General features: G+C 49.6%; 1 protein-coding gene across 2 annotated transcripts in view; it reads left to right on the forward strand.

The window, feature by feature from the left end:
* drc7 (dynein regulatory complex subunit 7) overlaps positions 1 to 15,889 on the forward strand; it is a 166,415-nt gene that overhangs the window by 72,763 nt on the left and 77,763 nt on the right. For both annotated transcript variants that reach the window (XM_085980801.1, XM_085980799.1), the window contains exons 6-7: positions 8,791 to 8,919; positions 13,408 to 13,631. In XM_085980801.1, coding sequence (XP_085836927.1) covers positions 8,791 to 8,919; positions 13,408 to 13,631 — 353 coding nt within the window. The remainder of the gene's footprint in view (positions 1 to 8,790; positions 8,920 to 13,407; positions 13,632 to 15,889) is intronic.

Consider the following 15,889-nt stretch of genomic DNA (forward strand, 5'->3'; position numbering starts at 1 on the left):
GGAGTATTGTGTTCAATTCTGGGCACCACACTTTAGGAAGGATGTCAACGCCTTAGAATGGGTTCAGAGGAAATTTACTAGAATGGTACCAGTTATGTGGAGAGACTGGAGAAGCTGGGGTTGTTCTCCTTGGAGCAGAGAAGGTTAAAGGGCGATTTGATAGAGGTGTTCAAAATCATCAAAGGTTTTGATAGAGTAAATAAGGAGAAACTGTTTCCATGACAGAAGGGTCGGTAACCAGAGGACACAGATTTAAGGTAATTAGCAAAAGAACCAGAGGCGACATAAGGAAACATTTTTTTCTACGCAGCAAGTTGTTAATAATCTGGAATGCACTGTCTGAAAGGGTGATGGAAGCAATTCAATAATAAATTTCAAAAGAGAATTGGACATATATTTGAAGTGTAAAAATTTGCAGGGCTATAGGGAAAGAGCAGGGGAGTGGGACTAATTGGATAGCACTTTCAAAGAGCCGGCACAAGCATGATGGGCTGAATGGGCTCCTTCACTGCTGTATCATTCTATGATTCTCTATATGCTGCTCTTTCGCATTTCCACCCCAATCTCAGCTCAGTAGATTGTGTTGGTGCATCTCATTCTTGCCTGCCTGGTCACTGGGCTCTACAAGCAGATTATCACTAACCATTTTTCATCATATTTCAGAATGTGTCACAGTGGCACTAAGTAGCGCTCATTCTGTGATGCTGGTGTTTCAAATCTGTTCGGGGCCTTTTGGTATATCTTAGAGTCAATGCTCTGAGAGTGCCCGTGCTTGAAGTACTGGATGTCGGCTATTTTGAATATGTTAGACCATCATCATCTCAGCTACCTTTGGCAAGGAAGACATCAAGCCAGGAATCCAACATGCCCTACAGGCAACAGCAACACTCAGTGAGATCCAGGAAGGTAGTCACATCACCTGGGGGTGATTTTGTGAATGGGGGCGAGTTGGAGGCGGGACTGCTGCTTGTCGGGTTTCAGTCCTGCCTCCATCGAGATGTGGTCAACCCACGCTATTTTCCCTTGATTGACCTTGTTAAGCCCACCCAGCGGACTTAGCAGGCCAATTAAGGGAAAGCCGGTTGTAGAGCACATCAACGTATGACGTGTCATCTGTCAAAGATTTTTGACAGATGAATTGTCATCGTTTGACAGCTCTGTGACGCTGTCAAACATTGACAGTCTCTGCAGTTTGATGAGGTCTTGCATACAAGACCTCAGCAACCTTCTTTCTTTTACAGAATTGAGATGTTTGTTGCATCTGAGAATGCAACAGACATCTCTCATCTGCAACACGGAGGTGCGAGACTCTCCGTATAGAAGCCGACTGAAGCCTGCAGGAAGAAACAAAGGTAAGTACACTCTTATAAACACTTAGGACTTACCTCAGATACTCACCTCTACACTCTTGCACCCATCACTTACCTTCACACCACACTTTAGCACCCCCCTGACCCCCGCAGACCCTCTACTCGCCTCGCTGAGCTGGCGGGTTTTGGTGCCGTCGGAAAGCCTGTACCTGTGAGGGCAAAAACGGGATAATCCTATTTTCTGCCTGTTAACTACCTGTTAACAGGCAGTTAACTGGCTTTAATCCCTTCCCAGCTCCAAGGAGACGGGACCCGGCACGGGATGGCAACCTGCCTCCTGGGAAGATGGCATGGAGGCGGGTTGGGGGCAGATTTGCCACCCGCCCCCAAATTCTGCCATTTTCCCAGCAGTCCCGCCTCCTTGGGGCTGAGAAAAGCGCCTCCCTGGAGTCTTAGAAATGTTCTGCTCTTCACGTTAAAATAGCACAGAGTGGAATTTGGTATAACTTGTGTTGTGCGAGACCAACGGCCATCGTAATTTCTACCCTTTCATTTGTCTTACCATTCCCAATTTCTTACTGATTCACCTTTGTTCGTCAGATTTTAGCACTTGACTTCAGATTCTGTTATCAATGCAATACATATATATCCATTTTAGGTATTTCCTGGCCTTTATATATCACTTTCACCCTTATTTTTCCTTTGGGGTAGACTTTTTGCCCCGTATACGTCTTCAAAATAATCTCTGTAGCTTTCAAGGGTATATGTGAAAATAGCCGCTTGTAGTCCCTTTGGTTTATGACTGTTAGGGCTGATCCTGTGTCCAATTCCATTTTCACTTGGACTCCGTCTATCTTGAGTGTAACCCAGATAGTCTGGTGATCCTCCATTTTGGTTACCTTATGTAGTTTCAGACAACCCAGCTCCTTGCTTCCGGAGTCTGTGTCACTTTTCTGTTCGTCTGAACCACTGTCCATCACCTGGTGTACCTTTTTGTACTTCTCCTGCGGAGATTTCTTACTGTTGGTTTTCTTCCCAGACCTGCAGACTCTTGCTCTGTGTCCTGCTTTTCCACACTGTCTGCACACTTGGTCCTTGAACCAACAATCCTTCTGGTCATGTGTTGTTCTGCCACAGCGATAGCACTTCCCTGTTCCATAGGACATTTCATTGGTGCCATGTTCTTGCGGTCTCCGTTGTATCTCTGCAGCTCCCCTTGCGGCTGCTTCGTGTGATACTGCCATACTGAAAGCCTTGTCCAGTGTAAGATCCTTTTCTGATAGAAGCCGTTTCTGGGTTCCTTCACTTTGTAGCCCACACACAAACTTGTCCCTTAACGTATCTGCTAGTCCCGCTCCAAACTGGCAGTGTTTCGATAGCTTGCGCAGTTCCGTTAGGCACTCAGCATTGCTTTCGTCTTTGTGTTGGTTCCTTTTATGGAACTTAAATCGTTCTGCTATCAGCAGCGGTGTGGGGTTTAAGTGGTCCTGTAGGATTTCTACTATGCTTTCTAAATTCTTGTTCACCGGCTTCTCTGGGGTTACTAGATTTCGCAGTAACCCATAAGTTTTTGCACCCATGGAATTTAACAAAACCAGTGCTTTACTAGCATCTGGCACTTCTTTCGCCCTGCAGTACACCTCAATACGTTCCACATATGTCGCCCAATCTTCGACTTCATTGTCGAACGTAGAGATACTGCCGCTCTTCGGCATCCCTGGGTGTGATTTAACTGTCAAAAATGGCGTCTCCCGCGCTTCCCCTTCTTCTCCGCTGGCACAAAATGGCGTCTCCCGCGCTTTCCTTCCTTCCCGCGCTCGCCCTTCTTCTCCGCTGCGGCTTCTAAAAATGGCGTCTCCCGCGCTCTTCCTTCTCCGCGGCTCAATGGCGTCTCCCGCGCTCTCCCTTCTTCTCCCCGTGGACACTGTTCAGCCCTTGAGCCCTGGCTGTGCTCTGCGCGTTCTTTTTTTTTCTCAACGCTGCTCGGTCCTGAACCAAGCTGTTGCTTTACCCTCTCTCTCTCCGTTTTTTTTTTTCTCTCGACGCCGCTCGGTTTTCAACCCCCGGCTGCACCCTATGCGCTTCACCCTCTGTCTTACCCCGTCGATGCTGCTCGGCTTTCTCTCCGCCGTCGGTCGGCTCCAGCCGCCGCTGTCCGGGAAGGGTCTGCGCTGGACCTGTCGTCAGTCTCTTGCTGATCGTCGTGGCTGGGGAACCAAGCCCGGCTCCCCACAGCCTCCCCTGCGATGTTCACTCTCTGCCAGATGACTGGGCAGTTGCTCGTGCTCGACGCCCGTGTTCCTGGCCTCGACTTTCTTACACCGCCCTCCCGGAGCGAATCCTCGAAGGGAAATGCAGAGTTGCAGGTAGATTCGAATCGACACTCGTCGCCACTGTTGGATCCATGATTCTGAGAGTATGATGTTTTTCAATAACCACACGGATGCTGTAACTTAACAATAAACAGGTCTTTACTGGAGGAGGGTAGTCTCAAGACTGGGGGTACAGAGGCATGCGCAAGGCTTATATACAGGTGTGGTCACTGCCGGTACTACAGTATACAGGAGCTGTAAAAGTAGTTCTGTCTTAAAGGCACATACACTACACCCTCTGTATTGAATGGCGGTTTCTGATTTATAGCCTAAGCACCCTTACAGCTGAAGCATCTTCTGGATGGATTACATCGGAAGACTGTCTCTTCATCGGACCTTCCTTGCTTGTGACATATTGGGCTGGATTTTATCATTGGGACGGGCTGGGGTCGTGTCATCGCTTTTCGTGTTATCCACCCCATTCCAAATTGATGTGGGAGATTGATGCGATTTTCACATAATTGGGCAATTGAGTTCCAGCGTGTGGGAACCCATGGCCCAATTAGTTTTTTCAGTCTGAAACTCGCCTCCGATGACGTCATCATTGCTGCTGCATTTAAGGTCTGCAAGAAGCCTTGCTTCTTCTGCAGACTGCCAACCTTTTGGCCTTTGCATTGAGAGGGACCTGGAGGCAGAATAAGCAGCGGGAGACCGAAGTCTGCTTCCAGATTTGATGACGTCGCCCTGCAAGCTTTGGTGGAGGGAGCAAGAGCTAGTAAGGAGGTGCTCTTCCCTTCTTCACGGAGGAAGAAGCCTCCCCAGCAGACGAAGGCTGTGTGGGTCCAGGTGGCCCAGGAAGTGAACTTGTTGTCCCTCATCTGCAGAACCTGGCTTCAGTGCAGGAAGAGGTTTCATGACCTTCTGCGCACTGGAAAAGTGAGTCTGACTTTGCCATCACCCTCAATCTGATCCCCATTGCCTCTCCTCACCAGCACTCAGCTTTAGCAACCCCTTCTTCCACATCCCACTTGACACTGACATCCCTGCACCCTTACCCATTCCCTCTCTCTATGGTCACATTCACCTAACTATTCGACTATGCAGCCCTCACACTCCCTATCACTGTGATGCTATGAAAATAACTTACAAAACACAGGGAGGGCCCTTGGTCTTGCCAACTCACTCCATCTTTGTCTTCTTCTAAGCACCTATGCTATGGATTCTCTACACTCACTCCTTCATTCTCACTCAAACTCCACTTGTCTCCCTCATTGCAGGAAAAGAGAGCTCATAATAAGAGGGAAAGAGCGAGGACAGGAGGAGGGCCACCCTCAGTAGCCCACCTCACCCCTTGGGAGGAGGCGGTCCTGGAGATAGTGGGGTTCGAGGACGACGCACAAATGGGGGACGGACAGACGGGTGCATCAGTGAAAGCTGGTGACAATAGTTTTTCATCTCTCTCATTGACATTGCATGAGTCGCTGATAATGATTCTGAAGCTCTAACAGATGGACTTATGATCATCTGCAATATGCAATGTGCATGTAACCTTGGCCTCACATCTCTGACTCTTTCCTTTACTCCCCCACAGGACCATCGCAAGCAACCGTCCCCACTATCCAGGAGGAACAGCCTCCAGACTCCTTAGAGGAAGCTGCAACCTCTGAGGGCGCAGCATCAGCAGAATTCAGCCAACCCAGCACCAGCGCAGACACTCACACCTCGGTGAGACCATCGCGAGATAGAGTAGTGTTGTCACCTGGTGTATCACAGCTCACAAGTGAGCATCAGCAGATTGTGGAGACAAGGACAGCAGTGGAGAGTCCTAGTCGGAGGGCACAGGACTCTCCCAGCTCGGCTCAGCTGCATGTCGACCCTCTGCCTCTGGGTCCATCCAGAAGAACAGCGGTGCTGGAACTCCAGGAACAGGTGCAGGAGTCTCTGGCAGGTTTTGTCTCCAGGGTCGCTGCGAGTGTGGAGCGAATGGAGGACTCCATTGTGAACATGAGCAGAGCCTTTGTGGAGTCATTGGCGCATGAACGCAGCACCACGGAAAGGATGGCAACCTCCGTGGAAAGGATGGCTACAGTAGACGAGAGGATGGCTACGGCCACGGAGGAGCTAAGTCGCCAGAGTGTAGAAAACATGGTGAGTGTTCAGAATAGACTGACATCTCTGGATGAGCGATGGTCAGCTATTGAACAGAGAAACTAGACCTTCATGGAAGTCCTTCTGAGTAGGACTGCCAGTGCAGATACAGGTCCCCATGGCCCCCCTGATGTGCAGCAAGGTGCTCTCAAGCCACTTGCAAGCGCTGAGGTAGACCTGACCCATGAGAGGGAAGTTGGTGGCAGAGAACAAGGAAGTGGGGGCTCCTCTCCAAGCACTCACATGACCATGCCACTGCAGAGCCCTCGGTCAGAGCCCCGCCAGAGTCCCCACCCAACTGAGAGCGGCGTCTCAACCCTTGCACAACCGCAGGAGCAGCAGACTGTTGCCGAGCCCTCACAGGTTCGCAACCCCAGAGGACGCCCGCCAAAGGTGTCGAGACAGGAGCAGCAAGAAAGTGAGCAAGGGGCTTCCACATCTGCTGAGGCCGCAGGGGAAGCATCACGTAGGAGCACACGTAAGAGAAAGATACTGCACAAATAGTCACAAGGGTAGTCATTTGGGTGAAATGTTGTGTTTATTTTTTAAATGCCATCAGTTGGTTATTGCAAATAAAAATTCTGATGGCAGCTGTTGCAGTTGTGGCGTGTGTCATTTCGCAAATGGGATTTCCACATTGAGGGTTTAGGATTACTTGCAATTGTCAGTATGGTGGTCAGAGTGCTAGGAATCCTCTGGTTCTTGGCCATTGTCGATGCTCTGGTAAGAAGCTGCGAGGCAAAAGTGCTTGATTGGCTAGGCTAAGCAAATCTGGCCAAGATGAGTGCGTTCCTTGCATCCCGGCAGTAATGTTCTCGCGTACTGCTGCCGCTGGTTGATGGGCCTCTGCAAGATGTTCATTTTCGCTCTCCTCCTCCTCCTGCTCCTCCTCCTCCTCCTCATCTGAGGAGGATATGCGAGGAGTCAGTTGGTCCTCAGGAATCTGCAAGCCACGATGCTGTGCCATGTTGTGAAGTGCACAGCAAACCACGACGATTCTGGAGACCCTGGCTGCTGAGTACTGCAGAGCTCCACCTGATCTATCCAGGCATCTGAAGCGCATCGTCAGCATGCCGATGGTTTGCTCGATTATGGATCTGGTGGAAATGTGGCTGTAGTTGTAGCTCTCCTCAACTTCGTTGGATGGGCTCCTCAACGGTGTCATTAGCTACGTCTTCAGGGGATAGCCCTTGTCTCCAAGTAGCCACCCGTTAAGTTGGTCTGGCAGACTGAAGAGCGGAGGCACACTAGACTGGCGCAGTATGAAGGAGTCATGGCAACTGCCAGGGTACTTGGCAAATGCAAAATTTCCATCTTGTGGTCACACACCAGCTGCACGTTGAGGAAGTGGAAGCCCTTGCGGTTGACAAAAATACCTGGATTACGATGGGGTGCCTTAAGGGCCACATGTGTGCAGTCAACGACGCCCTGCACCCTTGGAAAGCCTGCCAGATTAGCTAATCCAACCGCACGCGCCGTGACACTTGCTTGCTCCTTGGAGAAATGGATGTGATTGTGCACGATGGCAAAGAGGGCATCGGTTACCTGAATGATGCAAGTGTGTGCGGCCGCCTGGGAGATGCCGCTGATGTCTGCTGCTGATCCCTGGAATGAGCCTGAAGCAAAAAAGTTGAGTGCAGTGGTGACTTTGATGGCCACTGGTAAGGGGTGTCCACCTGCACCTCTGGGCTCCAGGCCTTGCTGCACCATTGCGCAGATGTCACCCACTACCTCTCGCGAAAGTCGGAGCCGCCTTTAGCACTGCTGCTCACTCATATTGAGGTAGCTGATCCTCTGTCTGTAGACCCTGTTTGGTGGGTATCTCCTGCGCTGATGGGCTTCCATGGGTTGGCGCCTTCTGGCCTGTGCAGCATCAAGTGGGTGAGCAGCAGCTTGGCGCTCCTGTTGTTGCCGCTGCTGTTGGTGCTGCTGTTGTTCATGGTTCTGCTGCTGCCGCGGCTGGTCTTCGTCCGAATCTGATATCCAGGAGGAAAGGAAATAAATGGTTCCCATGCTTCTGATAGATGTCTCAGTTGAGGAAGCGCTCAGTCAAGGTGGCGAGAGGGGTTTCCCATGAGGTCACACTGGAGATGGGTGTCAGGCTCCAAACTTCCACAGCTATGGTTATGCCTGCTAAAAGTCCCCCCAGACCTGAGACAACAAAGTCCTGCCACCTGCAAATGATGACTGATCAAATCTCCTATTTAATGGTGGAGCTGCAGCGGATAGTCAGCAATCTAATTGTGCTCCCGCCAGGTTTCACCGTCGTGTTTCAGAGGAGACGTGAATCACGTGGGAAATGTGTTAAAATCAGAAAGGCCTCTCAAAATGGGATTATAGAGGCAATTTAGTGGTTGTTAAGAGCCTTAAGGGCCTATCCCGCCTCTTGGAGGCGGGACGGAGACGGGATCAGAAACCACGCATTTGGGAAAATTGCTTGGAGGCGGGGTCGGGCCCGCCCACCACTTTTTGCAATTTTAACACCCCACACGCCTCCATTCCCGCCTCAAAATCCAGCCCATTAGCTCTCTGCTCTGGGCACCACACAATGAACCGAGTGAACTGTAGATGTCTCCATAATATCGACAACAAATTTTCACTTAACACGTGACTGAAAGTTGGCTGATGCTAACTTAAAAAGAGGTGGTTTGTGCTAGATGTTCTTCTCATTGGCTTGAGACACTTTGCTGTAAGAAGCGAGTGTGTATCGCTGACCAGTCCAAAACTAACAAAATTCCTCACTATAACAGCTTGATGAATTTCACAAGATCATTGCGGATGACGAAGGTCATTTGGCCCATCTTAGTTCTTCAACAGGAAGCACACTTCTAGTGAGTAAAAGAATTGTATTCTATGAAGGCAATATATTTGGAAGCCAAGCTTGTTGATGAATAATGCTTCATCGAAGTCAGGGTCCCAAAGCTCTCTATATACAAATAACCACATCACTAAGAATGAGTAGTAAAGGATAGTGCACAAGGTAGAACAAGCGATTCAAAACCTTTTTTTATCATCCACAGGTACATCTTTTGTGAGGGTGACAGAGTGGTACATGAACAGAAAGGACATGCTGGAGAAAATTGAACGTAACATGAAAACTCGGTCCATTACAGAGTACTTTAAAAATGGCCGGCACCTGTCACTCAAAAGTAAGGGCAACGAACCTGCTAAGAAAGAGGATACATGACTGACAGGGGACAGCAGTAGTTTATAGAAGAGTTAGATCATGGTGAGGCCCACATGGCCCTTCTGGGCTCTCCTGGATTGTAAGACAACTCAGGCCTGCAGCCAGTACATGCACTGTGAGATTAATCTCTGCCCTACACCATGTGCTGGATTCTGTTCTTCACAGACCACCCAACACCACTGTGATCCCGAACCATTCTCCTGGGTCGGGCCTGTTTACTTATGCAGGATGGGCTCCCCACCCCCCCCCACTGATTCTCACCACCAAAAGTGAGCCAACTGCTGTCAGGAGCGAAAGAGCCCCTAAGAGGATTCCAAGAATTTCTTTTTGGCCTAGAAAAGGTAGGGGGGAAAATTTGGTTGGTTAACGTTTCCCATTAGTGCCTCCGGGGGCGCTAATGGGGTGCTAGCAACTTAGCGCCGCTTGCAAAATTGACCTGTCGTTTTGCGCTGGCGCTAACCACTACCGCTACGATCTCCTGCGCCCGCAGATCGTAATGTCAGTCGAGCGTGCAATGCCCCGGCAGTGCCCCGGACCGGAAGTTGAGTCGCACCCCCTGCCTTAGCGCCTGCCGCTAGGAACGACAGGTAGAGGGGAACATTTTCAAGTTGGGAAGGGGCTGGGGGAGCGCTATTTAAAGGCGTGCACTTCCTGCTTTTTATTGTCGGCAAAATTTTTGGTACACGCAGGTTGAGAGGGAGAGAGAGATTTAATGGCGTCACCTTTGAGGTTCCTAAGTGCCGAGCTCTTTCCCTCGGCCTATCGATTAGCACTTCCAACACAATTGCTTTAGCGGTCTCTCCAGGCCGAGATTCAAGGCTGCAATGAGCAGGGTGTGGTTGTCCAGCAAGATGGCCCCTCCCCTTTAAGAACTGGATGGCGCCAGTCTGTCTGGCTTCCACGAAACTAGGTGGGATTGTGAGTTGTGAGGAGGATGCAAAGAGGCTTCAAGGCGATTTAGACAAGCTGAGTGAGTGGGCAAATACATGGCAGCTGCAGTATAACGTGGATAAATGTGAAGTTATCCACTTCGGTAGGAAAAACAGAAAGGCAGAGTATTATTTAAATGGTGATAGATTGGGAAATGTTGATGTACAAAGGGACCTGGGTGTCCTTGTACACCAGTCACTGAAAGCAAACATGCATGTGCAGCAAGCAGTTAGGAAGGCAAATGGTATGTTGGCCTTCATTGCAAGAGGATTTGAGTACAGGAGCAAGGATGCCTTACTACAGTTATACAGGGCCTTGGTGAGACTACACCTGGGGTACTGTGTGCAGTTTTGGTCTCCTTACCTAAGAAAGGATATACTTGCCATAGAGGAAGTGCAGCGAAGGTTCACCAGACTGATTCCTGGGATGGCAGGACTGTCTTATGAGGAGAGATTGGGTCGACTAGGCCTGTATTCACTAGAGTTTAGAAGAATGAGAGGGGATCTCATTGAAATGTATAAAATTCTGACAGGGCTAGGCAGACTGGATGCAGTGAGGATGTTTCCCCTGGCTGGGGGGCCTAGAATGAGGGGTCACAGTCTCAGGATATGGGGTAGGACATTTAGGACTGAGATGAGGAGAAATTTCTTCACTCAGAGGGTGGTGAACCTGTGGCATTCTCTACCACAGAAGGCTGTGGAGGCCAAATCACTGAATATATTTACGAAGGAGCTAGATAGATTTCTAGACACAAAAAGCATCAAGGAGTATGGGGAGAGAGCATGAATATGGTCACTCGGTTAATTCCGGGGATGAGGGGGTGGACATATGATGAGAGGTTGAGTAGATTGGGACTCTACTCATTGGAGTTCAGAAGAATGAGAGGCGATCTTATTGAAACACATAAGATTGTGAAGGGGCTTGATCGGGTGGATGCGGTGAGGATGTTCCCAATGATGGGTGAAACAAGAACTAGGGGGCATAATCTTAGAATAAGGGGCTGCTCCTTCAAAACTGAGATGAGGAGAAACTTCTTCACTCAGAGGGTGGTAGGTTTGTGGAATTTGCTGCCCCAGAAAGCTGTGGAAGCTACATCATTAAATAAATTTAAAACAGAAATAGTTTCCTAGAAGTAAAGGGAATTAAGGGTTACGGGGAGCGGGCAGGAAATTGGACATGAGTCTAAGTTCGGAATGGTCGTGGCCCTGTGGGTAGTGGAGCGGGCCCAGGGGCTGTGTTGCCTGGTTCTGCTCCTACTTCTTGTGTTCTAATTCTGTTAGATTTCAGGAGATGGTTTTATTCCTGTTCCTGGCTGGGGTGGAGATCGCCTTTATAGAAGGTAAGTACTGTAGAAAATATAGGGACAGAGTGATCTCCTGGACGAGTTTCGATCGCCTAGATGGGTTGGAGAGGAATTTCCCAGATTTTTTCTCCCAAATTGGCCATTGGGTTTTTTAATCTGTTTTTTTGCCTCTCCTGGGAGATCACATGGGTTCGGGTGGGATGGAGAGTGATAGTAGATTTGAGGCTCGGATCAGATCAGCCATGATCTTATTGAATGGCGGAGCAGGCTCGAAGGGCCGAATGGCCTACTCCTGCTCCTATTTTTCTATGTTTCTGTTTTCCATGGTAACTGACATCGCCTGAGATTTGGTAGCGTTCTGAGGTAGCGCCTCGCTCCCTGACGTTAGCGCCTTAAGAGAGGTGTGTAGTGCTTGATTTAGCGCTCCAATCACCTCCAGTGGTGATAGAGGCAAATGGAGGCGATAATTAGCACCGGACGCTAAACTTTGCGCCCAGTTGATATTAGCGCCCCAAAGTGGGCGATCCCCAATTTTTCCCCCGTAATGCGTTGGGGCTGAACTGGAGGGAGAGGAGTCCTCAGTTACACCCTCTCCCTCCATTAAAAGAATCTTGGGCCGCACTGCCACTACCCCAGGGACTTACCGCCACCTTTCACCAAGTAACGACCTGGGGAGTAGCAGCAAGAGGCTGGATGGTCGCAAAATCGGCCGGGAAGCTGGACACTGCCCCCACCAACTACAAGTGGGATAGTGGCACAAAATGCAGCCCAAAACTGATGAGTTGACAGGTCTGCCTCTTGTGCTGATCCACTGAAGTGCTCAAAACTTTAAAAATTGCTAAGTGTGGGGGGGGCGCAGGGTGTTCGCGCACAGTCTACTTCACCTTGGAGAGCCGTGTTTGAATCCAACCGGGACTGATGGACTGAAAGTGGCTGCAATGATCTATGTGAAATGGGCTTGGCGTTCTCACCCAGTTCCTACTAGATGTGGGCCTGCAGCACAAAGCTTTTGTTCATTCAGCAGTAAATCGGCAGTCACGGTCAGACAGGCCACGAGAATAGCTGGTGTGGGAATCTGAAGCCCCCCCCCCCACTGATATAGAACAGGGTTTTCAGCTACACATTATTAGACCAGAGCAGAGGGAGCTGAACTCTGAATCTCACGGTGTAATAGCTGAGTTGGGGTTGCTTGATACCCGACACTAGGTGCCTAAAATAGTAAAATATTTCATTTCCTAGCAATAACATCCCTTACCTTGATAAGTGTATAAATTCCCCAAAACACTTTGGAGGGAAAAAGATAATTGGGAAAAATGAGCATTTAGTGCAAGCGCAGCAGTTGTGGATTGGAGATCCCTGAGAATAAATGACAGATCTCCTCCCTTCATCCTCAGTTTTTGAAATCAAGACTCATCGCATTGTCTCCTACTTTAACTTTACAGCAATCTCTTTTCCCTGCTCTCCCTTAAATCATTCGCGCGTTATTTTGGCACTGGCGGAAATCCTAAACTGCTGATTCCTGGTCGGAGTACAGTTCAATGGGCGCCAGTTACCCTTTGGTTCTCATTCAAGCGGTCATTATTCAATTGTGAATGTCAGGAAACTATTCAACTTTTTTTGGGGGGGTGGGTGCAAAACAAGTGAGACTAATCCTACACTTGATGCCCACATGAGCATTTTCCGGCAGATGGTCATGAGATAGAGGTCGGGAGTGGGGAGCCCGCATTCAGGGCTGCAGAGGCCGGGGGGGGGGGTAGCACCCTTCCCGCTGCTTTGCCTGAATCCGGCTAACTCCGCACACACCAGGGAGTTGAGCACCTTCCCCATTCACAATTATTATCCTTGCTTTATTGTATCGGGGAAACCAAGGCAAGGTTTTAATCCACCACCAGGGTATGGGAATCCCTATCCAGCGGCCGCTGCTGGGACACATAGACATGGGCCGAGGACAGGGTTGAGCTTGGGCTGCTTGATCTGTTGTCACTCACTACTGAAGCTGACACGAGTATTGTCATTTTGGGGGGGGAGATGATGGGAGTGAGGACTGTCAGTCTTCATGGGAGGAGGAAAGAAAACTGGCAATATAACAAGTAATTGACACTGGATAATGGAGTTGTGAAATGCTTTGTATCACTTTAAGCTTTAACTTGCGGACCGGTCCCGACAGTCTCATTAGTAGATGGTGCACCGCCCCACCCTGGTGTTTATTTCTTGCAGAGCACGTGTATCGATCATCTGAGCCAGAGACTGACCGGACAATGAATTACAACAGCATGCTTCGTATGGATGGGCTGGTGAGCAGAGTGGAAACCCCCACGGAGATGACAGAGAAATTCAGTGACAGGCCAGATTTCCTCATTTACAGAAATGTCACATTTGCCAAACGATTAAGGAAAGTGAAGCTCCCAGGAGATATTCATTCAAACTATCGCACCATTTTGGTAAGTAATCCGTTTCCCCCTGTCCCGTCTTCTGACTTTTTACCTCTCACCGTGTGGAAACTGTTACTCGCGGCAGGTCTCTGGCACTTCTCCGAGTGACAACTGTTCAAGAGTGAGCCTTAAAAAAAAAAGCGAGTGTCGGCGAGTTATTCAACCTTGGAGGGCATCACAGCTGAGGCTGTTTCATGTGTCGCAAAGGGTTGTTGGACAGTGGTCAGGAGCAGGAACTAGCCCAGGCACACTGAGACCAATCGCACTGCTCACACCATCGTCCTCAGAGACCCTGAGACCATCTGAGGGGCCCCCTGCCACCAGCCCAACTTTTCAGCGTAAGTCCATGCTCGGAATTCCCTCCTGATAGGCTGCCAGATCTCCGGTGGAAGATCGGTGGAAAACCCAGTTTATGCGATTTACACTGGGTTTCGGGCAAAGTTATAGCGGCCGATTAGGGAAAATTCCCGAGGGAATTCTTGTCATGAAAATCAAACCTGCAACACTCCTGGACTATGTGGCTCGGTGCCACTTTGCGCGGTGCACACGGACTGTGTTACACGGGCGCAGTAGAGGGGTGCTCTGTGGGAGCTGAGTTGCATTTTTCATTTCTTTAAAGTCACTCTATTTATGTATATTTGCCTGTAATATGCAGTGAAATAACAGCTGATACGACTGTAGCCCAGAACATGTGGTGACAACACTGTCCGGCTTCGCACTAGACAAGAGGCAGCCCATGACTCACTCTCAGGAAGCTGCTGTCCACGACAATTCTTAAAGTGCATCCAGGAGAGCTTTTTGAGCCAGCATGTAGAAAGTTTTTTTTTGTTTCAAAAATATATACTTTATTCTGAATTTTTTGTTCAAAATATATGAAAATACAGTTCACATCTGATACAATACAAATTAACTGTGGTACATGGCACTCAATTTACAGAGACACTTTACAATACATTTTCATTACATACTTTATAAGTCATACAGCCCGAGGGGTCAAGATACATTCCAACACTTGTCAAAATACATTACACTACAATCCACCAATCATATTACATATGGCATAATACAGATGAATGCAGTACATGGTACTCCATTTACATCAACAGATTACAAGTGCATTTACAATTAACACACTTCTACATCATACGGCCCGAGGGGGGTTTTTCTACTGGTTTCAGCCCCTCGGTGTACACTGGTGGGAGGGCCTTAAACTGTGGTCCTTCCCCATCGTGCCTTTGCGGCGGCGGCACCAACCTTTAATGCGTCCCTCAGCACGTACTCCTGGACCTTGGAATGTGCCAGTCTGCAACACTCGGTCGTGGACAACTCCTTCCTCTGGAAGACCAACAAGTTTCGGGCAGACCAAAGGGCATCTTTCATCGAGTTGATGATCCTCCAGCAGCAGTTAATGTTTGTCTCGGTGTGCGTCCCTGGGAACAGTCCGTAGAGCACAGAGTCCTGTGTTACCGAGCTGCTCGGGATCAACCTCGACAAAGACCACTGCAGCTCTTTCCAGACCATTTTTGCAAAGGCACATTCCAGAAGGAGATGGATGACGGTCTCATCCCAAACCTCCACGAGGACAGCGTGCGGTGGAGCAGAGACGCCGGGAGTGCATGAAGGACCTGACGGGAAGGGCCCTTCTCACCACCAGCCAAGCTAGGTCTTGGTGCTTGTTTGTAAGTTGTGGCAATGAGGCATTCTGCCAAATGACTTCGACAGTCTGCTCGGGGAACCATCCGACAGGATCCACCATCTCCTTTTTCTGTAGGGTCTCGAGGATGTTACGTGCTGACCACTGCTTTACAGCCTTGTAGTCAAAGGTGTTTCCCTTTACAAACTTTTCCACGAAGGACAGGTGGTCCGGCACGGTCCAACTGGATGGAGTGTTCCGCAGCAGCGTAGCCAGACCCATCCTTCGCAACACCGGGGACAGGTAGAACCTCAGCACGTAGTGACACTTGGTGTTTGCGTACCGAGGTTCTGTGCACAGCTTGATGCAGCCGCACACAAAGGTGGCCATCAGGATGAGGGCGACGTTGGGTACGTTCTTTCCCCCTTTCTCTGGAGATTTGTACATCGTGTCCCTCCGGACATGGTCCATTTTTGATCTCCAGATAAAGTGGAAGACGGCTCGGGTGACTGCGGTGGCACAGGGTCGGGGTATGGGCCACACCTGCACCACGTACAGCAACACCGACAGCACCTCGCACCTGATGACCAGGTTCTTGCCCGCAATCGACAGGGAGCGCTGCTCCCACATTCCC

This window comes from Somniosus microcephalus, unplaced genomic scaffold (genome assembly GCF_052327205.1).
Source record: "Somniosus microcephalus isolate GS21.2 unplaced genomic scaffold, FLI_Smic_1.0 scaffold558, whole genome shotgun sequence".
NCBI classification, from domain to species: domain Eukaryota; kingdom Metazoa; phylum Chordata; class Chondrichthyes; order Squaliformes; family Somniosidae; genus Somniosus; species Somniosus microcephalus.